General features: G+C 48.3%; 1 protein-coding gene across 1 annotated transcript in view; it reads left to right on the forward strand.

Annotated features, from left to right (window-relative positions):
- The first annotated feature begins 2,870 nt into the window (after positions 1-2,870).
- Positions 2,871-26,304, forward strand: part of CHRNA7 (cholinergic receptor nicotinic alpha 7 subunit) — a 58,773-nt gene continuing 35,339 nt past the window's right edge. Inside the window, exons 1-2 of the mRNA XM_037145886.2 lie at positions 2,871-2,918; positions 3,147-3,286. Coding sequence (XP_037001781.2) covers positions 2,873-2,918; positions 3,147-3,286 — 186 coding nt within the window. The 5' untranslated portion in view covers positions 2,871-2,872. The remainder of the gene's footprint in view (positions 2,919-3,146; positions 3,287-26,304) is intronic.

Consider the following 26,304-nt stretch of genomic DNA (forward strand, 5'->3'; position numbering starts at 1 on the left):
ATAAGCTATGTACAGGCCCTGGCTGTATACCTGGCTGGTGTAGCTCAGTGGATTGAGCTCAGGCTGCAAACCAAAGGATTGCTGGTTCGATTCCCAGTCAGGGCACATGCCCGGGTTGCAGGCCAGGCCCTCACAAGGGGGCCATATGAGAGGCAACCACACATTGATCTTTCTCTCTCTTTCTCTTTCTCCCTCCTTTCCCCTCTTTCTAAAAATAAATAAATTTAAAAAGATATATGTATGGCTTTCCTGTATGAATATTCCTACACAGCAAGGTGCAAAATAGGTATACAGTTCTTTATATGGAAAATAATACAATAATTTATAAATAATATAAGAATAAACTCTGTTTCACGTACTTACAACTGGAAACCCACTTTTGCCCCACCCTGTATTGATTAAACACACACATAACTATATATATAATCAGGTGAGCCAATTTCTGCTGAGCCTTGCATTCTCTTCCCCAGCCCAGGAGGAAGACTGTATTATTTTTCAGCTTCCCTTACTACTTAAGGTTGGGACCTAAGCTGATATCACTCATCATAACCAACAGCTTTACACTTTAAACATACTTTATAGTTTTTCAGATTGTGCTATTATCTCAGGTTGGGGGAGGGCACTGAGTCCCCTACTTATTCTGCCTGGGGACCTTCCGGCTCTTGCCTTTCAAAGCTCAAGTATGTATTGGTTTCTCTTGTTTTATTTACCATTTCTTTCTGTTGGGAATAGAAGTGAGAGGGGCGCCTGTCAGCCCTACTCTCAAATGTCCTCCACTCCTTTCTTCATTTTACAAATGAAGAAACTGAGTCCCGTAAATGGGGGTGAATATTGTCTAACTCACAGGCCCACTTACTGGCACAGCACAGAGGAGAATTTCTTTTTATTTTTCCACACGTCAGCTCTAAATTGTAACTGAGTGAACGGATGGTGCAAGTAGGTCCTCTGGGCTCCTAGTGAAACACGGGGCAGAAACAAGTCCTACTGACCTGCTGTCCCACCGGAAAGTGGTTTATTTCCAGGTTTCTGCTATTATGGGGTACGAGGGACGCAAGGAAGTGGCTATGCTTTCAGGAACATGATGCTAAATGGCCATACTCAAGATATACAAATTCCCTGGGCCCCTCTGGGTTCGCATCCTCTAGAACGGAGGGCGGGGCTTTGAGGCCCTTTCAGGGGACCTATAGGTTAGTCAGCGCGGGGAGGACGGCCCGGCCCGTAGACGTGGTGCACCAGAGATTCTTCCAGCCCAGGCTTCCTTTGCCTCCTCGACTGCGTTGTTGGGTTTTCGTGCCTTCTCTGAGTCCCTTTCTGCCAGCAGCCGATACCCGGTACTCGCTCCTTCACCGGGTGCCAGCTCTGTGCGCATCCAGGCGGCCACAGATGGTGTGCAACTCAGCAGCCAGATGAAGCTAAGGGCACGCCTGTCTGCCCACCAGTTAACATGGCCCTGGTGTCCCCTCTCCTGGCCAGATGCCTCCTGAACAGCTGGCACCTCCTCTTCAAACCCTTCTCCCTATCTGGATCTTTGCTTCCTTCCTTCAGAATCCTCTCACAGTTACCTGAGCCTTTCATGATGATTTGTTTACACGTGTACCCGCTAACAAGTGTGGGTTTGCTGTAAGACACTTCATTGCAAGACTGTCCCTTTCCTTTGTTTTCCCAAATCAAATAACCGGCTCAGTCGTCCGTCCCTGCTGCTGGGGTAAAGTCGAGGGGAGTCGCGTTTTGGTGAGCCTTTCCCTGGTTTTTGGTGTCCTCCGAGAGTCCCGCGTCTTAGCAGTTCAGAAATGCGCGCATAGCCTCTACAGGCGCACGGCTGAGCCCTGGGGGCAGTTCAGAGACTCGGGGGCCTTAAGGAAGGTGGGCGGCAGCGCCCCCTGCTGGGCGCAGGGAGTCCTGCTGCACTCCGCTGTCTACCACCCGCTGAAAGCGATCAAATCAGAGCAGGACGCCCGCTGCCCCTTCCTCTTCCAGAGCCACGCCCCCTCCTCAATGTCCAGGGCTTGACTTAGCCCCTGACCACCCCCTCGCCCCGATTGTCCTCTTTGAGCGTCTTCTTGACGCTTAACTCTCTCCCAGGCTCACAAGGAGCCTAGATCACACCACTGCCTTCCAGCAAGGGGGTGGGAGTGAACTTTCCAATCTTTTGAATCTCCCTTAGAAGAGGCTGTCACACGCAGGGGAAGTCCACCCGGGATGCCACCACACACTTTTGCAGCTTCCCTCCCCGCTGTCAAATAGCCTCCCTGGCCGACCTCGCCGCTCCTCCGGGCACTTTCAGAACCTGGCTGAGAGCCAGGCTGGCGGCGCTGAAAGAACATCTGGGTCTGGTGGGAGGTAGGAGGGGGCTTCCCCTCAGGTCTGTCTCTTCTAGTTGGAGAGACGTCCGAACCCGTGGGAGCCTGGTTCCTGGTCGCTGTCACCCAGCACCAGCGTGGAAGAGGACTGCACCCCAGAATAGTGCTGCCTTTCTCCCCAGGGATTTGTCCCAGATCAGCTTCTGTCTGAGAGCCACAGGGAGCGGAGTGGGAACAAAGGACAGCGGAGCCGGCCCTGGGCATCGCCCGGCTTGGTCTGATGCGCCGTGCGGAGGGAGGGCTCCTTGGAGACCAGGCAGGCGGGGCGCACCTCCTACTCGTACCTCCGGCTGCAGTTCCCCAGGCAGCCCGCTGGGGTGGGGGTCGGGGGCGGGGCTCGTCACGTGGAGACTCGGGGGGGCGGGCGGGGCGGGGGCGCGCTCAGCTCTTTAAAGGCGCGCGAGCCGAGCCGCGGAAGGCGGCTCCTAGCGCAGGAGCAGGCCCCGCTGGCTGCTGACTGGTGAGAGCTGAGACGCGGGGCGCGCCGGCCCGCGGCAGCTCCGGGACCCAACATGCGCCGCTCGGTCTGGCTGGTGCTGGCCGCGTCGCTCCTGAATGGTAAAGCCACGGGGCTCCCCACGCTCCACTCCTCCTGGGCGCAACGGGGGTGGCTTAGTGCGCCCCGCGCCCCGGCCAGCTATGGGGGTCGCGAGAGGGTATCGGGGAGGACTAGTCCGGCTCGTCTGAGCTGCGCTGGTGGGGTGGCTGGGATCGCGGGCAGGGGGGCGTAAGGCGCACCCCCGCCGGCCTTCCCTGAGCAGCCCCGCCGGCTCTTCTCTCCTGAAGTGTCCCTGCAAGGCGAGTTCCAGAGGAAGCTCTACAAGGAGCTGGTGAAGAACTACAACCCCTTGGAGAGGCCCGTGGCTAACGACTCGCAGCCGCTCACCGTGTACTTCTCCCTGAGCCTCCTGCAGATCATGGACGTGGTGAGTCCCTGCGCGGCTTCAGCGCTGCCCCCTCCTCGCCGGGGGCTCCCAAGGGACCTTCACGCGGCGGGCGGCTGGCCGGGGCGGCGTGGCTTGGCCGCGACACGCTAGCTGCCCCTAGCTGGCCCAGGGCCAAGCGGGCCCGAGCTCTGACCCTGACCCAGCCTGCCCTCTGCTGCGTGCCTCAGTCTCCCCACCTGCCAAAGAAGAACCAGTGAAGCTGTGCATAGCTCCAGCCACCTGTGCATAGTACTTCGGTGCCACCGGTCCCCCACTTAGAAACTCGGGACGGAAGTATCCCAGCCAGGAATCTGCAAGACCAGGGTCCGAGCGGTCATAGTTAGGCTCACATATGGAATAAGTGTGGTCATGCATTCTGACATTTGGTATCATTTGGCCATCCACAGACTTTCCTGATGCCCGGGGTTTGTAGTTTGGCCTGGCTCTCCGCTTTGCAGCTGGTTAATCTGTCCAGGCGGGGAGCTAGCTGTGAGCATTTAGGACCACCCCCCCCCCCCCCCCCCCCCGCCTTCTCAGTTTCAATAGTGCACATGTGTTGCTTTCCTGCTGCCCTGAGGATGAGTGAGGCCGCGCCCCCCAGGCATCCTGGGCTGACCCTCCAGGTCCTGCCCCAGCCCCACGGGCTTCAGGCCCTGCAGACTTCTCAGCGCTCGCTTCAATTGCGTGATCTATACAGTGGCCTTGCAACTTTGTTCTTTTGCTCATCTAGACTGCTTTGAATATTTAATTTTCATTGGCCGCCCACAACACAAATACTTCCCCTAATGTTTCTATTCACTGTAAATGGGTTGGAGGGCCTGGCTGTACGAGGCATTGGATTCCGCTCCGGCCCGTGTGTGGCGCCGTGCTAAGGGTGTTCGGGGAGAGGGAAGAATAGAGCAGAAACGAGGTGGGACAACAGCCCGGACTGCACGGACGAAGTGCTGAGAGCCACCCCAGGGGTTCAGAATAGTGCGCTAAGGAGACAGGGGGTATTACACAGGGCTACGAATAACCGGAAGAAAACGGCGGCCCAGGACCCGGCACGGGCCCCTGCCCGGGAGTGACAGCGGACACACAGGGATGCAGACTGCGATCACTCATGCCAGACAGCCAGCGCAGAATGACCAGCTTTGGGCAACAAACGAGAGAGACACACACATGAACAGAGAGGCAGGGGAGACCCCGGAACTGTCTGGGCTGAGGGCGTCCGCGTGGGGGCGCTGGCCTACCTGCAAGGTCACCGCAAAGGGTCTCGGCCACAGGGCCCTGAGCCCTTAGCCTCGGGGCAAGCGGAGCAAGTGGAGCGGCAGCGCATCAACACAGCTGTGACCCCGGCCTCGTGGCCCAGAGTGGCTCCTCCCGGCAGGCAGTGCGTGGGGTGGGCGCGTGAAGTGTGCGCATGCGCGGCCTTGGTTTTCCCACGGCTCCGGGGGTTTCCCACGGTTCTTGGTGCTTGCAGCCGGCTCGGTGGTGGCTTCTGATGCACAGGACCAGTTTCTCCGCAACTGAGACCCCAGGGGCTTCATGGAGGAGACTAGAGAGCCCCGGGAGGTTAGTTACCAGGGACCTCGAGAATCCCCAACGTCAGAGGGGCCTGTGAGCACCATTGTGAATGTTGCCTTCCACAACCACAGGATGGTTGGGGACTCTATTCAGGTGCTCGGCCCACCTGCAAGGGGACTCTAGTGTAAGTCTTAGCCTCGGCAATGAGTCAAGAAAAAGATAGATAAGGCATGCAAATTGGAAAGGAAGTTGTAAAGCTCATTATTTGTAGATGGCATGGTACTGTATATGAGAGGTCCCCAACCTTCTGGCCAGGGAAGTGTTGCCATCCGGGCTTGTTAGGAACCGGGCTCACAGCAGGAGGTGTGAATGAATGTAGTGCGCTTGAGTCAAGCCCAAACCATTCTCCTCCACCCTGGTCTGTGGAACAATTGTCTTCCATGAAACAGGTCCCTGGGGCCAAAAAGGCTGAGGACCACTGCTCTATACAGAAAACCCTGAAGACTCCACCAGAAAAAAATATTAGAACTAATTAGAGCTAAAAACGATTAGAACTAAAAACTAATAGCCAGTAACAAATGACTTCAGGAAATTTGTAGGATGCAGAATTAATGTACAGAAATCTCTTACATTTCTAGACACGTAATGAATAGTCAAAAGAAAAAAAATTAAGTACACAATTCCATTTACACTTGCATCAAAAATTATAAAATACCTAGAGATAAATTTAACCGAGGAGGTAAAAGACTTGTATTCTGAAAACTTTGTGACACTGAAGAAAGAAATTAAACAAGATTCAATTCAGTGGAAAGGTATATCTTGCTTATAGGTTGGAAAGATGAATACTGTTTAAATGTCCTTACTACCTATAACTATTATACAGATTCAGTGCAATCCCAATAGCATTCTTCCTAGAATTAGAACAACTAATCCTAAAATTTATATGGCATCACAAAAGACCCCACATAGCCAAAGAAAACTTGAGAAAGAACAAAGTGAGAAGTATCATAATCCCTAATAATAAATGATATGACAAAGCTACAATAATAAAAGCAGTATGGTACTATAGGGCCCAGAAATAAATTCTCACTTATATGGTCAGTTGATCTATGACAAAGAAGGCAAGGATATTCAGGGTTGGGCAAAGTAGGTCTGTGGTTTGTATGGAAAAAGATATGCAGGTGTCTTTAAAATTAATTAAAAATACACGAGTAAACTGCTTTGTGTGTTCACAACTGTAAATCTACTTTGGTCCACCTCTGTATAATGGAGTAATGACATTGGTGTTGAGATACCTGGACAGATGCATGCATGCAAAAAAAAAGAAATTCACCCACCTTCTTATACCAGGTACAAAAATAAACTCGATATTGATTAAAGTCTTAAATGTTAGACCCTAAACCATAAAGCTCCTAGAAGGAAACAGGCAGTAAGATTTTAACATTGCTCTTAGCGATATCTTTTGTACTGTATCTCTTCAAGCAAGGGGAACAGAAGAAAAAATAAACAAATAAGACTACATCAAACAGAAAGGTTTTTTTTTAAAGCAAAGAAAACCATCAACAAAGCAAAAAGACAGCCTATTGAATGGGAGAAAGTATTTGCAAATAATACATTGATAAGAGCTTAATATCCAAAATATACAAATAACTCATACAACTTAACACCAAAAAATTTGATTAAAAAATAAGCATCAGGGGAATGTAAATTAAAATCACAATTAGCTACAGCCTCACAGCTATCAGAAAGGCTATTATCAATAACTCAACAAACAGCAAGTGCCGGTGAGGGTGTGGAGAAAACAGAACCCTAGTGCACTGTTGCTGGGGTTGTGAGTGGGTGTGGCCACCATAGAAAACAATATGGAGATTCCTCGAAAAATTAAAATTAGAGCTATCATACTCTCCAGTAATTCCACTTCTCAGTATTTATCCAAAAAAAACCCCAAAAACAGTAATTTGAGAAGCTCATGCATCCTTATGTTCATTGTAGCATTACTGGTAATTGCCATGACATGGAAGCAACCTAGCTGTCCATCCATAGATGGGAGTATAAAGATGTGCCATATGTGTAAATGCGCCATAAATACTATAGTATGTATAAAGCATATATACAGACTATATATAGTATGGTATGTAGCATATATAGTATACATAGTATGTGTATATATACTATATATACTGTATGTAGTATATATAGTGTATATAGTATGCATATACCATATATGTATACACTATATATACTATATGCCACATACATACATACTATATGTATAGTACATGTGTACTGTATATACTGTATATACTATATACTGTATAGTATATATACTATAGTATGCTATATATACTAAGTATACTGTATATACTATATTATGTATGTGTAGCACATACATGTACATATTGTGTATATGTGTATGTATATATACACACAGATACATAGTATACACACATATATTGTGTATATGTATATTGTACATATATGTACACACATGCACACACACAATAAAAAGGAGTGAATCTTGCCACTTGCAAAAACATGGGCTGCTTGAATTATGCTAAATGAAATAAGTTAGACAGAGAGAGACAAATACCGTATGATCTTCTTATATGTGGAATCTAAAAAACAAATGAATAAAACCATAACAGAAACAGTTGCAAAGATACAGAGAATAAGCTGGTGGCTGGTGAGTAAGAAAGGGGAGGACTGGGGTGGGAATAAAACAGTACCCACACTCCCACACTGATGTGTAGTGCGCCACTCACTGTAATTAAAATAGCTGTGATGAATGGCTTCCTTCCTCATACTACACCTGTGTTAAATGTGTGCTTCCTCCGACAGATAGAACCGTGCTTTAAAATACTTAATGTGTGCAATGATGTAGACAAATTATGGTAGGAGGGGGCTGTCCAGGCAGACAAGTGCTGTCTCATAGGTTATGAAAGAGTGATAAATTGCTCTTTACAGAGCTTGGACTGCAGGAAAAGAGAAAGGATGGAGGTTTTGAGTTAGAGGAAGAGAGGCTGGGAAGAAGCTCCAATGTTGAGCTAAGCTAGACTAGAGAAATGGCAGTGTGCGGGTGCATTTGGGGGACAAGTACTTCATAGAGTGACTTCCCAGTTATTAGAGGGAGCGCTTTGTACTTGGGAGCCTTGGCAGGTTCTGCCTCTGCTCATTTCTGCATGGTTGGTCTTGCCTAAGTTTCTTGAATGTTCTGAGTCTGTACTTTCCTGTTGATGAAATGGACATGCTAGCATGTCACTGGTCATTGTGATGAGCTCAAAAAATGTGGAGGCAACCTTTGAGAGGCCAGAAAGCTAGATGCATGGCTATGGTCATCTTCATCAAAGCAAAAAGCAATCTCCTCCCACCCCCTGGCAGAGGACTAGGCAGCTGAGCTCCCACACTCTGCAAGTGGTGCACGATAGGGTGAGAATGAAGACCCCACACCTCACATGCCCAGGGCTGACTCCTGCGAGGCCGCCTCCTCATGTGTGTGCTCCATCGTTGCGTCATTAGGCTGAATGGTTGGGATGTGAGGGTGCATGACCACCAAGCTAAGGAGCAGGGGCACCAACCAAGTTGAGCAGACCCTCTTAGGGCTGGTTCAGAGACCAGGCCACTCAGCAAGAGGCTGCAAGCTTCTTCCTGGGCTCCCCCAGCCTTTTAAAGAGACCCATAAGAAATCAGGTTATAGGAAGGTTTGGGATCTTGTGGGAAGTTTAGGCATAGGCTAGGGAGACACGGTGTGAAGATGAAAAAACAAACAAGCATTTGCAAACCAGGGCAAATTTCTTTGTCAAGTTAGGAAGTGTAAAATCATAAGCACTATGTGTCCTCCACATTCCAGCATGAGAGAGGCACACTCGAAAACAGCCGTCAGCAGCCAGAGGCCATGGCAGGGAGGGGGTGGAGAAAGCCTTGGTCTCACCTTGGCCGTGGATCTACCCACGAACCCGTTGGACGTCCCAGCCACACAATGCCATGAGCCCATGGAGTGGCCTTGAGCACATTTCCCTTTCTAAGCCCTGTTTCCTCGTGTGTAAAATGAGAATAATAACAAGGGAAAGCGCCTGCCACGTGCCGGTGATTCACTGAAGGTTTGCTCGATCTTAATTGTGTAGCTACTCAACTCAAAGGTGGGGAAGTTAATGCCTGGAAAGGCGTGGTCACTTGCCCAAGGTCACTAACGGGTTAGAGGCAGGGCTGCGAGGTAAAGTCACATCCTGCGTCCCAGTCCTTTGGGCCCTCTGCCTCCTTTGGAGTCGGTGACTTCGTCAGCTCAATTTCCTTAAACTGGCTGGACTGTCACGGATTGACTGCGACTGTCCTGAGATGCGGGGTGAAAAGGAAGTCTCTCTATCAGAGATAATGAAATATGGAGAGATTTGTATGCCGCTCTGACTTGGCTCGGCCTGGTTTTGAAGCACAGCCAGGACGTTTCAGCCGGAACCTCAGCACCATGGACAGAGACTCAAGGCTGGCACTGTTTACGTGTCTCTCCCTCTCCCCTCGCGCTCCCAGTCGCCCTCCCTCCCTTCCTCTCTCTCCTTCTTCATAGGAGACAGTCTTGACTGGTACAAGCGTCCCTTTACAAATTCAGTTCCAGAGGGGCATTTGCCCATTCTAACTGGGCTGTCTTAGAGATACCCACCTCCCCCCCCACTCCCCCCAAAACCTTACTGTTCTCCTTTCTGCCAGCAGAGGTTTCCCGGCTGGAGTGTTAGGAAGATGACATATGATGCTGCATGTTTTATTTTTGCGAAAGATCCTCTCTCTTTCATCAGTTTATTTCACACATATTTACTGAGCTTGGCTTGTGAACGTTGCTAGGTTCTGGGAATTCATAAATGAATGAGGACTAGGTTCTACTTTTAAAACTCCCATTCTGGCCAGCGAGACTGATGTGTGCATGGGAGATCCTCCAGGTGCAATTCAACATAAACGCCTATACAAAGGGCCTCAAGGGCATGCAGGAGGAAACATGCATTTCCATTTAGGGTGGCCAGGAATGATTTCAAAGTTATTTTTCTTCTAAAGTGGGGAGGACTTTGCCAGTTGGAGAAAGTAGGAGAAGGCTTTCCAGGTAATGGGACCAGGGTGGGGATAGACCAAGAGCACTGTCGAGGGGAGCTCACCTTCACCAAGGTGTATTCTGGGAAACACTGGCCCCAGTTCATCTCGGCTGCAGGTGCTTCAGCAAGACCTCTCAGAAAATTGAATGTGCTCATGTTTATGGAGAATTTCTAAGAGGGATGCAGGGTCGCCCAAAATCCCTGTTTTCCTTTATAGACTCTTTCATACGCTTTGTGTTCTAGAAACACACCTTCCAAGATACAGACAAGGATTATTTTTGGAAGGAGGAGAACTCTGGAGGTGAGCTCAGAGGCAGGAGGGGTATAGAGTGGGAGATGCCTTGAGAGCCGCCACAGAATTTAGGCTTTGCCCGGAGCCCTAGTCTGGGTACCTCTGAGGCCTCCAAGGCTGCGTGCCAGGGGTTTTGTGAATCTGCAAAGTCAGCTTGCAGTAGCCCGGGTTCCTAGAAATGGACACCATCCAAACCATGGCACTTGTATTAAATCCAACAAGTATAAATTATAGATCAGAATAAAAGAGGTGTGCATACATTTTAAAGAGGAAACATGACTCTTCAAAGGATCGCCCTGCCTGCCGCGGTCTGTTTCAGTCACTCAGCCGGCCCCTTGGTGAAAGACCAGCTAGAGAATGAGAATTCAGGGTGGATATTTGTGGAGAGGGTGTAACTAGATCTGGGTTTGGATAGAGGATGCTGAGCAGGGGCAGAGGACAAATGAGAGAGGAGGGAAAGTGTAGGCAGGCGAGGAGGAAGTCAAAACTACGGTGGGCACCGTGGGCATGTAGATAAAAGGACAGATTCCAGAGACATTTGGAATCAATTATCTACGATCTATGATCTATAACTGTGTATATAAACTTCACATCGGTACATAGACAAATTTTTAAGTAACAGTACCTAAATTATTCCTAAATGCGTACTCTGACCACGGTGATTATTCACTTACTTCATGGGCCGGGAATGAGATAATATGTCAGAAATCATCATGAAGAGCCGCACCTGTGCGGTTCTAAACGGCCATCCGTTTCCGCAGTATTTCTTTTTTATTCACGCCATGCAGCCGTTCACCTGTGCGCACACATCTGCAAGCCATTCCAAGCGTGGATTTGCATAAGACAAATGTGCACCGTTATGAAAGCGCGTTCAGAAGGCAAGTCATTGAAAATGAACAGTATGAATCAACTCATAATTACCCACAAATACAAAACACATCATTATGCATGAAGGGTTTTGGTATTTGATGGATTGTGGGTTGCAGGCTCACCTCTTTTGGAAGCTCTAGTCACAAGACAGTAGAAGCTCGGGGTCGTGCTTTTGGGGTTTGCCGCCGCAGATGGCGGGCACGGTGGGAAGCCTGACATCCTAAGGGCTGGGATGTTGCCTGATGTCTCTGTGGGGCCCTTCTGCTCAGGTTCCTCAGGCATATAATCTTCCATTTAGCCAGCATCTAAAATGCTACGACTCTGTCATTTAATATTATCAAATATTAGCTGGAAAACCAACACACCTGGAACATAGTCCAGAAAGACCACCTCAGGTACAATTAAGTAATGATCCTAGTAACATTGTGAGAAGTGTTATTTTTCCTTTTTTAAGGTTTCATTTTATTTCTATTCAGAGAGAGGGGAAGGGAGGGAGAAGAAACATCGATGTGTGGTTGCCTCTCGCACGCCCCCTACTGGGGATCCAGGCATGTGCCCTGACTGGGAATCAAACCAGCGACCCTTTGGTTATCAGGCCAGTGCTCAATCCACTGAGCCACACCAGTCAGGGCTAAGAAGTATTACTTCTTAAGACTCCTGACCAAATTAAACAACCAAGACAAAAAAAGGACTAATGAGGGATTGCCCAAGTCACCATGACTCAAGACATTCTGGGACAGTTTCTCCTCCCTTTTCTCTGTACTTACAGGATGTGTACAGAAAGGGTTAAGTAGCAAAGGGGTGTAAAGCAGGATGGCGCCCTGCACACGGATTAGCAGGCATTAATACGAAAATGACACAAATAGGCCAAGTTGTAAACTGATAGGCGTTTTAAAATAAACGCCTGAATTCTTGCCCCACTATTATGTAACTCTCATCATCATTGCATATTCAATCCCTCTGCCCATTTTTATTTTAGAAAATGTTTAAAAAGTGCCTATTGAAATGATTCACGCTGTGGCTTCTCAGCCTGGTTGGTTATTTTTAAACTGAGTCCCAGACATTGTTATCTGAAAAACTGTGGAGATAATTTGTTCCAGGGGGGCGGGTCTTGAAAACACTCCCTTCCTCTCATTTGCTGTCTGTTCCTGACCAATCTCCCGGTGGCTCTGGCACCAGTGAATACAAATCACCCTAATGCAGTTAGTAGTTGAGATGGGCAGCTGGCTTCACGTCCTGTGAGGGCGGGGCTGTTTCTGACTTTCACATCTCTGTCCTGGGGTGTACCCAGAGGCAGTTGACTGGGACCCTGTATTCCATGGCCCCTGAACTATTTTGTCACTGCTCCTCTCAAGTCTGTCCGGATCTGCTTGCCCTTGAGGCCTCTCTGGCATTGCCTCCGAAGCCGTCCTCTGTAACAGTGGCCCCCGCCCTGATGATTCTCTCTGGGGTTCTCGCCCCTCCTGGACTTGGCCTTGTACTTCCTCATTACCCGTCACTTTCCAGGTGCCTGTGAGCCCACACCTGTCCCGCTTCCCCAGCTTTTCTAACTGTTCTCCCTGAAGGTTGGCAGGAACCCCTAGCTCCTCGTGGCTGATGGCAGAACGCAAATGCTGAATTAAAGCCTGTTTACGATGCACCTTGACGGCCGACCCAGGTTTATTACGGCACCAGTTTTATCTCTCGCAAACCTCTTTATGGCTCTGACGGCTCAGGGACATAACCGGGCAACATTCTGTTAGCTTTGTAGACTGAGAATTACGGGCACTTGGCCTAAAGGAGTCTTCCTTGGAAATGGTGCCTTTCAGGTCTGCTTACACAGATATTTCCCGAAGGGCTTGGTGCTGTCGAGAGCCTGCTTCATCCCTGACGTGTTGCTCAGACTCAGTCAGATTCCATCTTATCACCGAGAGACGACAGTGGAAATCTCGGTGCCCTCATTGATTCATCTGGATGAACTGGCAGTTCGCTTGGCAAAGACGAAAGTCATCTGGAACCTTCTACCAGCAATTCCCATGATGTTTATTTCAGTGTCTCCCTTATTCAAAGTCCACATCAGCCATAAACGATTATGGCACACACACACAAAAGCCCAAACTATTGTGAAATAGTGTCCTCCGTGCATATGTGTGTATAAACACACACATACACAATCTAGTACTTTTACCTCTCCTTGTTGGATTTTTGCATTTCTTTTGTCTCCTATTTAATTCCCCCCATTACTCTCCCCTGCTGTACCTACCCCCACATTCCATCCTCCCGGCCATTGTCTTTGTCCTTGGGTCCTTTACGCATGTTCCTGGACACGTTCCAGACTCTCTCCCTTCCTGCCCCTGTTATACCCTCCTCTGCCCCCTCTACTCACTTTTTCTGTGTAAGCCATTGCATAAGACGCTTGCTAAGTTTCCAAGGGGAGAAGCTGGGAGGTACAGCAAAGCTTTGAGGTCACAGCTCCTAGGAAGCCCAAGTAATTGACTGAAGCCGGTGTGAGATTAAATAAGGAGCTGTATAAAATCCTGCCTCAGGGGTTAAAAATCACAGCATGAGAACAGGTTGCTGGCAAGGCCTGGGCAGGAGGCTGACTCCAGGTTCAAAGTCAGGTGGTAAATGAAAAAGGGCTGACCTCTCCCGACTGCAGGTGGCGGAGGCGAAGGGGACGGACCTGGTAGCTGTCATGGTTACTCAGTGCCACCTGTGAGATGATTCTCACAGTGGGAAATTTTCTCTCGGGTCACTGGGAGCAAATTGTCTGTAAATGTTTCCATCTGGGGACGAATAGGTGGTATGTTTACCCAGGGCAAAGGCAGGCAGAGCCAGAACAGCCAGTAGGTTTCATTTTATGGAAGAAAAGGTAAGCATTCAGGTAGAGCTTAAAATGGCTCGAAACATTGGAAACGTAAAGCGATTTTCTAATCCAACGTATCTGTTTTCAATGGCTCCCACGTTCGAGGTTCTGTTGGGAGGTTCAGATTAAGCAAATGAAGCCAAGGCTCCTTGCTGATTGCCAGAGTGGATTGGATTAAGCCCCAATTGACAGATTTTACAATCACAGTCACTAGTCAGGCAACATTAGTTCATTCATTGTTTTTCATTAGGATGTTTTATTGGCATTTGATCCTCTTCATACACCAGAGCAGCTCACAGAGACACAAACATTTCATTTGGGAGTCTTTACTCACATTTTCAATGTCAAATTGTGGCGTCATAGACAGCTGCCATGTGCCAGGACGTCACAACAAACTCATGGATTGTCGCCCCGGAACCCACCCGGGGTTCCCCACCTAACACAGCGCTGCCGTCTGTTCCGCGGGAAAACGTGTCATCAGACCCCCAGGTTAATCCCATCCTTCTCTGCATCGTCAGTAAGCAGAATCGACTGCATGCATTCTTTTCGGTCTGGTGTCTTTTGCTTAATAATTTTTTTCCTGAAAGTCACGCCCATTGCTGCCTGTTGCCATGGTGTGTTCATTTTTATTATGCACCGTAACATGATTGATCATTCTATCAATGGATATTTACATTGTGTCTAGCTACCGTCTATCAGGGAGGTCTCTGCTGTGCGTGCACATCGCACAGGCCCTTTGAGGGGCACGGGTTTGCGTTTCTGCCTGTCCCCTGTGTCCTCGCCGGGTCACGGGGTGGTGTATTTTTAACTTCTCCAGAGGAGGCCGGGCAGTTTTCGAATCGGCTGTACCGATGAACATTCATGCCAGCAGAGTGTGAGAAAGTCTCGTTGTTCCACACGCCCACCCACACCTGATGTTCCAGTGGTTTGTGTCCACCGTCCTGCTGGGTGCGGAGGGATTCTCCCTCAGGGCTCCGATCAGCAGTTTCCTGGTTACCGATAAAGTCGAGGACACCTTCATGTCTTAATTTTTTACTTAGGCATCTTTTCCTGAAAAGTGTCTATTCATGTCTCTTCCCTATTTATTTTTTTATCTTCACCCAAGGACATGTTCGTTGATTTGGGAGAGAGAGGAAGGGAGAGACTATTATCACCTCCCACACACGCCTTGACTGGGGATCGAACCCCCAACCTAGGTGTACACCCTGACCAAGAATCAAACCCGAAGCCTTTCGGTGTGTGGGGCGATGCTTCCTACTGAGACGCCCAGCCAGGGCTCTTGCCTGTTTTTCTCTGGGTCTTTTGTTTTGTGCTTTTTTCCTTTTTGGTCTGTGTGTTTTTCTGTATTATGGATTTGAGACCTTAGTTAACATGTTTTGCACGTACCCTTCTCAGACACTTTGGCTCATCTTCTCTCCGGTTTAACATTCTGTCTTCCTCGCTTTTGTAAACTTTTAATTGAAGCATGACATAGTTATTGATACATGGTGTCTTCTGATGAACGGAAATTCTTCATTTTAACAGGATGAGATTTATCATTTCTTTCTTCTAGGCTTAGTGCTTCTGCATCGTATTTAAAAGACGTTCTTTTCTTCAGCTCATATTTTCCCCTAGATTTTCTTTTTGGGGCTTCGTGTTGTTGTTTTATCTTTCCCATGGAAATCTTGGCTGGGGGATTAATTTCTGTTGGTTTTCAGGGACAGTTACAAGGTTGTGTGTTGGATGACTGTGACTGGTGAACTCTGTCAGGATTAAATGTTGTGTTAACCCTTATGTCTGTACACAGGTGGATGTTGTAATTATTTAATGTGCGTGTAACATGGAGAAAATGCATGGGCTATGGAATTGTTTAAGAGTTTAACATGCAGCCCTGCCTAGTGTAGCTCAGTGGATGGAGCACAGGCCTGAGAAACAGAGGATTGCAGTTCAATTCCCAGTCAAGGCACATGCCTGGGTTGCAGGCCAGTTCCCAGCAAGAGACGCATGAGAGGCAACCACACATTGATGTTTCTCTCCCTCTCTCCTTCCCTTCCCCTCTAGAGATAAATGAACAAAATCTTAAAAAAAAAAAGAGAGAGTTAAAAATGCAGACACGACACATCACATACTCACAACCAGCCGTATAAAGCTGGGTCTGTAAATCACCTCAGCCTTGACCCCATGTCTCCCGCTGCTGTTATTCCCCAGAGACCTGCGAGAGTCTCCGTTATTAGCTGCCCATCATCCTTACAGGTGTGTGCATATTAAGGTCTGCATCATACCTGCGTACGTTTTACTTAGAGATTAAGTAATTCATAGTAAAGCAGGTTGGACCCAGAGAAGATTTCAGAGAGCAGCTCAGTCTTGAGACAATCAATCCTCATCTTCGTGACTAAACAGGATGAAAGAGAAGAGGCTCACAGAACAGAATTTAAACAATCCTTTATAAACAATTGGGTATTGCTGTAGTATAATTTCATGGGATGCTTTTCTTCCGTTTTCTGTTTTAATAGATGTTTTGCAAGATTTCATTCATTTGATAATATTTTTATTGTTCCATAGCATTTCCTGTTGTGGAAATGCCACAAATTATTGTTGAGCAGTTGGCTTGTTTACATGCAATATGGCCAATGCTATAAATAACACCATAATTGACATCGTTGGAACTCCCTCTCTAATCTGATGTCTGACTGCTTTTTTGGGATCATTTCTTAGATGTGGAATTAGCTCCATAAGTTAATAGTTTTTTTAAAGTCTCTTGACTGAAAAGTAACATAAAGGTTCCTTTGCAGAAAGTATGTGCTGGTATTTGCCTGACTCTCACTGATAGAAACTGTCAGCTTTGCCATAGCTGCGTCAGCTCTGAGTCTTAAGATTTTTTTGTATTTTTAAAATTATTGTTCAAGTTCCGTTGTCTCCATTTCCCCCCTCCACTTCCCCTGACTCCAGCCATCACCACCTCCCACCCCCGGCCCCACCCTCCTTTCCTCCTTTGTTTTGTCCATGTGTCCTTTGTACTTGTTCCTGAACCCCCCCATTATCTCCTCCCACTTCACCTCTGGTTACTGTCAGTTTGTTCTTATTTCCAATGTCTCTGGTTATAATGAGTCTTAAGATTTTAAAACCCTAGGTGATGTGGTTTGTGATGACATTTATTTTGCACTCACTTTTGAATGTATTAGTGCACATTTAGAGAAACGGTCCACAGTTATGGAAGCCAATCACTCTTTGGTTTTCTTATGGTCGTTTATTTCCTACTGTCTGTGGTGAAAAGCCCACCCAGAGGAAAGAAAATTCCAGAATGTAGCAGTGCTTGGCCATTGTGCATGTCACTTATAAATTTGTTGTTCCCAGTGAAAAGAGAGAAAACACACATATTGAATGGCAACCTGTCACTTTCTTTCTCACGCGCTGTTCTGGGAAGCCTCCGTTTGCCCCTCCCCACCCAAGCGGCAACATATCTCCCTGACCTTTGCCGTACTTTTATTTCCACTTCACATGCGAGTTTAGTGGGCGTGATTTTCATTTGCAGAGTGTTGGGTGCAGTTTGCAAGAACCAGAAAAGAGCGTGTGTTCTTCGATGTCCCAGCACACTTCCCCGGGACCTGACAGCAGAGCTAGCCACCGCCAGGGCTCTTAGAACAGCTAGGAACGAAGGGATGACTTTGAACTTGGGACGGAGCAAGTTAAGGGGCACCGGGGGCAGAAGAGGGAGTGAGTGCTGTGGCGCGTGGTTGGACAGGGGGGTTAGGAAGCGTCATCGGTGGGTGAGAAGAGGATAGAGAGCAACTCATCCTTGTAATTTGCAGGGTTCTCAAAAGAGATTATAACGTGCCAGGGGTGCTTCCTTCCCTGAGAATCTTTCAGTATTTCAGTACTTAATCTTCTGTTGTAACCTGTCAGTGGGCTGTAGGGGAGGGAAGATGCCTCCCTTTATTAGATGGAAGCCAAACCAGTTGTTACGGGGTCATAATAAATATAAAAAATACATGCAAATTTATTTGGGCCTCCAGGTCAAGGGCCGGTCATAAGGAGCATGGGGTGAGGAGGTGAGGAGTTGTGCGGCAGGAATAATTCAGCCACGACTACTGTGCAGGTTTCAACTCAAGCCTCGCTTACACTGGGTGCTTCCTTCCCAGGCAGTTCAGGCTTAAGAATGAAAACAGTGTCCCCCACCCTAGTAACCGGCTCACACTCCACGGAGGATAATTCACGAGGGAAGGAACCCCTTTAAACTTTACACAAACTATTTAATCATGTGAATTACCCCCAAAATGTCAAAGTGATTCTGTTCCTGCATTGTGAGGGGAGCATTTTTCTTGGTTGTGTGACGTGGTGTGAGTCACTCCACTGCACGTTTTGGAATGAGAAAGGACACTTGCGAACGGTCTGAACTGGGTTCACCGGAGCCCCTCACTGCTCCACGTCAAGGAGCACAGACGTTAGAAGAGGCTCCGAATTAGATGGGAGACGGACCCTGGGCCCGGGGGTGCAGGAAGTGGAGAATTTTCCTCGGTGAACGTTTCCAGGGCTGCGGTGATTAGTCAGAATGAATTGCCAAATTATTTCTGGCTCCAGTAATTTATTAGCTCCCCACACGTCCGAGAGAGAAAAATTAGAGCCCTAAAGAGCCATGGGCAGTGTGGGGGAGGGGGTCATTATTTATAGATTTCGTGGAGAAACAGAAAGGATGATCTGATTCCAGTGCGGAACCGCTCGCTTTGTCAGGTTTCGGGGAGCTCCTAGAGTTCTCGCCACAACTGTGGGAGCCAGGCGTCCGGGGGTCCTCGGGCACCACAGCCCTATGTTTTCACTGGTGCCCCTCCCCTTGCAGTGTCTGGGGCCCCGCCTCTACACAGCAGGTTTGCATCGTGACCCCAGCCTGGTCCTACGAGGGTAGGACTTTAGAACATGCCCCTGCCCCACTGGGTTCCTGGGCCCTGGGTGCCTCCCAGGAACTAACCGGCGTGGTAACATAAAACGCTCAGACAGCGGCCCTGGCCAGTGTGGCTCAGTCGGTTGGAGCCTTGTCCTGTAACTGCAGGGTTGCGGGTTCGATCCCAATCAGGGGACCTACCCAGCTTGTAGGTTCAATCACCCATCTGGGCGTGCATGCGGAGGCACCCAATCAATGAATGCTTCTCTCTCGCATTACTGTTTTCTGTCTCTCTAAAAAGTCTTGGGTGAGGATTAAAAAAAAAACCACCCAGACGTCCATGCTGGGCTTTCAGGTCCGGTTGGACCTCGAGGCTCCCCAGAGGATGAAGCGCATGCAGTCAGTGTTCCTGCCTTCGCATCTGTACTGCGAGGAGGACGCCCTTTGTCAGAGTGAGTCATAAGGGTGGGCGCTGGGTCCCAGCATTAGCTTGGAGAAGAAGACACCTAGGGCCAGTGGGAGCCCCCATAGGCTCCTTGACCCCACTGTGCACGTGGGTCAGGGTCAGGGGGTGACCTCTGACCCCTCTGAAGGGGTGACCTCTGACCCCTCTGAAGGGGCCCAGGAACATTGCCCTGTCTTCTTGCAGGAGCCCCACCGTCTGGCCTCTCCCTTGCCGCACCTCCAACTGCTTTAAATGCTCCTAGTTTCCTTGGCTGTGCTTTTGCTGAAATATTTGAAAGAGGAGAGGACTCCCGTTTTGTCCCTCCTGTCCGCCTTCACGGCGGTGGAGCTGGGGTATTGGAAACGGTGGGTCATCGTTCTGAGTTACAGTTGCATCCCTGCAGCGACGTTTGTCCTTGTTTTCTTTTTTAAAATATATTTTATTGATTATGCCATTACAGTTGTTCTATTCCCCCCTTCATTCCCCTCCACCCTGCACACCCCTCCCCCACCATTCCCCCCCTTTAGTTTATGCCCATGTGTCTCAAGTTCTTTAGATTTTATATTTCCCATACTATTCTTACCCTCCCCCCATCTATTTTCTATCTACTGTCTATGCTACTTATTTTCTGTACCTACTCCCCCTCCCACTCCCCTGTCGCTAACCCTCCTTGAGATCTTCATTTCTATGTTTCCGCTCCTGATCTAGCTGTCCTTTTAGTTTGCTTTTGTTTTAGGTGTGGTTGTTGGTAACTGTGAGTTTGCTGTCCTTTCACTGTTCATCTTTTTTATCTTCTTTTTCTTAGGTAAGTCCCTTTAACATTTCATATAATAAGGGCTTGGTGATGAATCTAAGCGATGAAGAAATGACAAAACTTTCAGATGCACAGTTCAAAACACCGGTGATCAGGACGTCCTTGTTTTCTGAGTCTGAGACTTTCGCAATGTGTTTCTACGGCTTACCCTCATTGGCCGTCTCTGTTGGCATGAGTTTGGGGTGTCTGCAGGCTGAGATATTTCTCTTCCTTTTAGCTAATTTCTAAAAATCTCACCGTTGACTCTGGAAGCGGCCCGCCTCACCCCCCACCATCATTCAGGCCCTTCGTCCCCACTTGGTTTTCAAACGCTAAAGTGAATGGCATTTTGACAGGGACTTAAAGGCTCTGCTCCTTCACATATCTTTTCCTCACTTTCATCATCTATAAAAGTGCATTTTATACCAATTTCCATCCATTCCGAGGTGTGCATTTTTTTCACCTTTTAATTTTCTTTTGAAAACGTGTGTCTTGCCATCGAATGGCATCTCAGAGTTGATGAAACGTGAAACCCTAGAATAAAATCTATTCGGAGGGGTAACAGTGGTTTGATCTGTCCACACACTCAGAAGTCAAAAATAACCTGGTTCTGGCCGGGTGGCTCCATTGGTTGGAACATCGTCCCGTACACCAAAACGATGCAGGTTCCATCCCCAGTCAGGGCACGTACCTGGGTTGCGGGTTCAATTCCTGGTGAGGATGTGTATGGGACGCAACCGGTCAATGTTTGTCTTTTGCTTCGATGTTTCTCTCTCTTTCTTTTTCTCTTATAATCCATAAACATGTATTTAGGTGAGGGTTTAAACAATGTGAAAAAAATTGTCTTTGGAAGTGTTTTCGGTGTTCTGAACATGCTGCATTCGATTTTTGCATCCTTTTCTTCTGAATTCAGTGTATTCTCTCAGGAGTACACCGGGTAGTAATAACTTCAGTGAGATGGTGTGAGTAAATTATCTGTCTGAAAAAAAAATACCTTTACTGGAAACTTACTCTTGGATTACAGTTTAGCTTGGCACAGAATCCAAAGCTGAATTCCATGATTACTTCCCGTGCTTTGAAAATGTCCCTTTACGGGTTTCTGGCTGCTCCTGTTGCCACCTGCTGGCGTCTCAGCTGCCATTCCCTGCAGGTAAACTCCATTTGGCTTCACGCACGTTTATGATATTCTCTCTCACAGCCTACGGTTTCAGGGGCTATGAGATTGTTTTTTAAATAAGCATTTTATCTGAGAGCAGGTCTAGATTTAGAGAAAACTTGAGAAGTTACTACAGGGTCCCCACTCACCTCACGCCCGGTGTTCTGTGTTAGTATCATCAGTCATTCGCATGGTTCATTTTGGTACAATCACCAACCATCCATGATAGATTATTTTTGCCTGAGGCCCATCATTCATTTTGGGTTTCAAGTGTTTTAACCTAATGTGCTGCTTGGCTGCAGAATTCCACCCAGGACAGCACATCGCATTAATCCTCAGGGCTCTTTCAGCTCCTCCCTGTTGCGACAGTTCCTCCTGCTGTCCTCGGGTCTTGACACTTTTGAAGGGCACTGGCATCGTGCAGAAGGTCCCTGACTGGGGACGGGTTGGATGCTTTCGCGTGATCAGACTGGGGCGATGCGCTTTGGGGTGGAGGCCAGTCTGTACCCTCCATATGACCTCTCTGTTGATCCTGACCTTGACCAGCAGGCCTCAGGCAGTGTTCACCGGGTCCCTCCATTACAGTTCCTGCGTGTCCCTCCTTTCCAAACTGTACTCTGTAGAGAAATAAGTCGCCATGCACAGCCCACACTCAAGGAGCAGGGAGTTGTTAAGTTCTCCATCCTTCCAAGGTGAATTGTCTGCCTAAGTTCTTTGGAACTCCCCTGCGTGAGAGATTTGTGTGCTCTCTCCCTTATTTATACACTTATTCCATCAGTCATTCTGTTTGTGCCATGCAGGCTCCTGGATATTTATCTTGTTCTCTGACTCACAGATATTTATCTTCTACTCTGGTTATAACCCAAGGCCACCTCATGGAGCCTGTCTCCAGACTCCTCCGTCCTTCCCAGATGTCAATGCGGCGCTTTTGTCATCTCGTGACGTCGGCTGCGCTGACCCCACCAGAGTCCTTGATTTTGTGTGTTCAGTTTTGCTTTCTTGCCATGTGGACGTGATTATGTCTAAGCTTTTTACAGGTACAGTCTGAGGAAGGGTTGAGCGTTGATTAGTTTTTGAGTCAGGCTCATCTTGAGAAGCTTGTACATCTTTTATCTGAGGATTAGTTAGTCAATTCTGGAATTTCTAAGCCATCATTTCTTCAAGTTTTCTCCTTCTGACACTTTTTTAGATGCATATTGTATATTTTAGTTGTGTCCTTCGTGTCTTTTAAGCATTTGTCTTTTTTACCTCTTTCTCATTCTTTACTGTACGGTAGGTCATTTTGTAGGTCTGCTTTGCCTTGCTAATTATTATTATAGGTCCTTATAATCTGACCTATAACCCATTTATTATTGTGCTAACTGAGATAAGCCGGTCAGCGAAAGACAGATACCGAATGGCCTCACTATTATGTGGAATCTAAAGAACAAAATAAACTAACGAACAGAATAGAACCAGAGGCACGGACACTTGGGGCAGACAGACCGCTGTCAGAGGGGATGGGCCGGAGGGCTCTGGATGAAGGAAGTGAAGGGTTAACCACAGAACATAAATGCATGACCCATGGACACAGACAGCAGTGTGGAGGTGGCCGGAGGGAAGCAGGGGGGCGGGGCTGGGTGGAGGTGGGCAAAGGGGGAGGGAAAATGTGTCAGCAAAAAAAAATTTAAAAAACTACTCTATTTTTTACTTTGAGAAACACTCAAAATTTATTTTATTTTCACCTCTGCCTTATTTTCTCTAAGAGCACATGATTTTTTTATTGTGCTTTTGATATTTTAATGTGTGTAATCATTTGAAACATGTGTTCAGCGTTAACCCTCTGATATTTCTGGCGTTTGCATTTTGGGGGGTTACTTTCTGATGATTTAGTTTACTGTTTCTTGCTCACGGAAGATTTATCACTTACATATTTTATTATTTGCAGCATCACGAAGCTGCGACCATAGTTGTATTTTCTAAGCAAAGGTGCTTTTTGTTTTTTCTGGGGGTTCTGTTTGGAGGGAAGTGCTTATGCGCTTATTCTCTTTGCTTCCGGTGCCTCAAGTTTCACGGGCCTGGAACAGCTTTTATGAAACGCTTTTTCGGTTTTGTTTGATTTTTATTCTTTATTCACTTTATTTCCTAATTGGGATTCTATTTTATTGGTTATGCTGTTATAGTCGTCCCGATATTTCCCCTCTGAGTCTCCGGAACCCCCCTCCCTCAAGCCATCCCCACACCGTTGTCCGTGGGCCACACGTATATGTTCTTTGGATGCTCCCTTCGCCTCATTTCAACCAGTTCCCCCTCCCCCTCCTCTCTGACGGCTGCTGGTCTGGCCCGTGTTTCTGTGCCTCTGGTTCCATTTTGCTCATTAATTACTATTTTATTTTTCAATTACGGCTGCCATTCAGTGTTATATTAGTTTTCAGGTGTATAACAGGGATTCGAAATTTATGTATCTTGCAAAGTGACTCTCCCTGATAAGTCTAGTACCACCTGGCCCGTACACAGTTATCACAGTATCACGGACTGTGCTCCCTGTGTGGCACTTTCCGTCTGTGTGACTGCTCTGTAACCGCCAGTCTGCAGTCCTCAGTCCCTTCCCCTTTCCCGCCAAACCTCGTCCATCCAGCCACTGTCAGCTTGTTCTCTGCCTATGAATCTGTTTCTCTTTTGTTTATTTTGTCCTTTAGACGTAAGTGAAATCACACGCTACTTGTCTGTGTCTGTCTGAGTTCACTCAGCATAACGCCCTCTAGACCCACCCATGCTGTCACAGACGGTAAGATTTCATTCTTTTCCTTTTATGGCTCAGTCGTCTCTGGGACAGCTTTGTCGCTACGTTCCCGGCTTGAAGATTCCCAGGCCTTGTGGCTGGTGTACATGTCAGTCCTGCACCACAAGAAAGACCTGTACCTTTTTAGTGGAATTACCCGTTTACCGCTTTTTATCCACTGCCAGCCCAGACTGAGACAAGCTCTGCTTCCTGGCGGCAGCTGGCCCTTTAAGATCCCGGTGACAGGTGCATGGATGTGTAGTGGGCCTGTGGGGCCGAAGTCTTCTCTCCAGTCCCCCGGAGGCACTGCCCACGCTCCTTGTGAACAAGACTGACCACCAGTCACCCACCCCATGGCTCTGCCAATGGCAACAAACAGTATTTTTGGGGGTTTCCTCTTCTGTTTTGTTTGTTTGTTCGCTTTTGAGGATTTCTCTTACTTCCTTGTGGGATTAAGTTTGTGTTTTAAAGACCTTTGTTTCCTTTTCACAGCTGAGTAGTACTCCACTGAGTAAACGTACTGCACAGCTGTTTTTATCCACTCATCTACTGATTGGCACTTGCGGGGAGAGCTTCTGGATATTGGCTACTGTAAATACCGCTGCAGTGGACAGAGGGGTGCTTATACTGTTTCCAATTAGTGTTTCGGGTTTCTTCGGGTACATTCCCCTATTTTCTAACCGCTTTGCTACACTACTGAAACTAATACAGAATACTATTGAACGTCAACTGCAATCGAAACATTAAAGAAAAAAAGGACACTGGATGTGTGGGAGGCGGCCGGTGTCCCGACCATGCAGTCTGCCGTCCTGCAAGGGAGCGAAAGCAGGTCTGCCACGCGTCCTCCTGCTCAGGGGCCGTGCCCCACCCGGTCTCCCTTCCAGCCCTGGCCCTGCGCTCCCAGCCCCGCCCCAGTCCCCGGCCTCTTCCCTAATTGACTTAATCTCTCTGTGTCTTTCCCCTGCACGGCCTCTGATGATCTCATGCCCTGCCTTCAGCCCAGTGACTCAATTTTCAGCTGAGTCTGTTTTGTTCCTTCCTGCACGCAATTGATTAGCCCTGGAGTAGTGCTGTTTTGATTAAGTTTGCTTATTTAGCTCTGCAGTCGCCCTTTCGTTTCATTGGATTATTTTAGTCTGGTCTTTGAAACCATGCTTAATTCGATCCAAGGCTTTCTGCCGTCTCAGGGCCTGAGGAGTGCGGGAGAGGCGTGTCCGTCCTGGGCGGGCCTTTTTCCAGACTCTGCTTCGTGCGTTAGCTGCGTCTATCTGCCCGCCTTCCTTTCCTCCTTTTCCTCCCTTGCATTTGCTATTTTCATTTTATTTTTTCAAATCCTCACTGGAGGATACGTTTATTGATTTGTTTTAGAGAGAGACAAAGGGGAAGAAAGAGAGAGATAGAGAGAGAAGCATCCATTTGTGGCTTCCTTTATGCACCCAGACCAGGGGTCTTATGCGTCCCAACGGAGGACCGAACCCATAACCCAGGCATGTGCCCTGACCTGGAATTGAACCCATGACCTTTCGGTTTGTGGGACAGCACTCCACCCGAGCCACACTGGCCCGCTGAGCTCGGTGCTGATGGGACATCGAGCAACCGATTTTCCCAACAGAGTTTACTAGAAGAGGGCGGTGCTAAAGCCCCACGCCTGTAACTCAGGCACTTGGGGGTGTCCGGCCGGGCACAGGGCGTTGCCTTGGGCCCAGGCAGGTGTGACTTATGGGCCCCGTGTGATGTAAACCCTGAAGGAAGTGCTTGGACGCGGAAGCAGCGAGGACAACGGCTTAGGCTAACGAGGATTTACGGTTCCGTCCACGGAGAGCTAAGCAGATAAACAGAGCCTGTGGAGTGATCGGAGCCTCTCCTCCCTCTCTCCTGCGCTCCACAATCCCCCCACCTCCCATCGCCCCCACACCCGGGACTTGCCAGCTCTGCCAACTCCAGGTGGGTCCCCTCTCTGTCAGGCGTCACTTCCACGATCCACTTCTCAGGCTTTGTTCTTCCAAACGTGTCACTGGGGGTGGGGGGAAGGTAGGGAGGCCCACCCCCTTACTGAAACAGTAAGCTGTCTCAGGTCCAGTTCAAATTGCCTCTTGAACCCCTTCCTCCTCCCTGCAGAGAATGGGGCAGTGCCAGAAGTGGGCTCCACTCAGTCACAAGGTCAAGGTCAGCGGGGTAGGGGAAGTCACCCCCTGGGGCACCCTCTTGTACCTTCATACACTGGAGCAGCTGGAGCAACTGGGCCCTGGGCCTCGTGCCTTCCGGTATGGCCCTGGGCAGTGACTTTTAAAAGAAGAACAAAGTTAGCACTGCCCAAGTGGACAATGCTGTGTCTCAGCTCAGACACACCCGCCCCTCTTCACCTGGCACGGAAACTCCCCAAAGCAGCCATTGTGCCACCACGTGTCATGGCGTGTCTCACG

The sequence above is a fragment of the Artibeus jamaicensis genome, unplaced genomic scaffold, assembly GCF_021234435.1.
Source record: "Artibeus jamaicensis isolate MK-2021 breed Jamaican fruit bat unplaced genomic scaffold, CSHL_Jam_final scaffold_612, whole genome shotgun sequence".
NCBI lineage: Eukaryota > Metazoa > Chordata > Mammalia > Chiroptera > Phyllostomidae > Artibeus > Artibeus jamaicensis.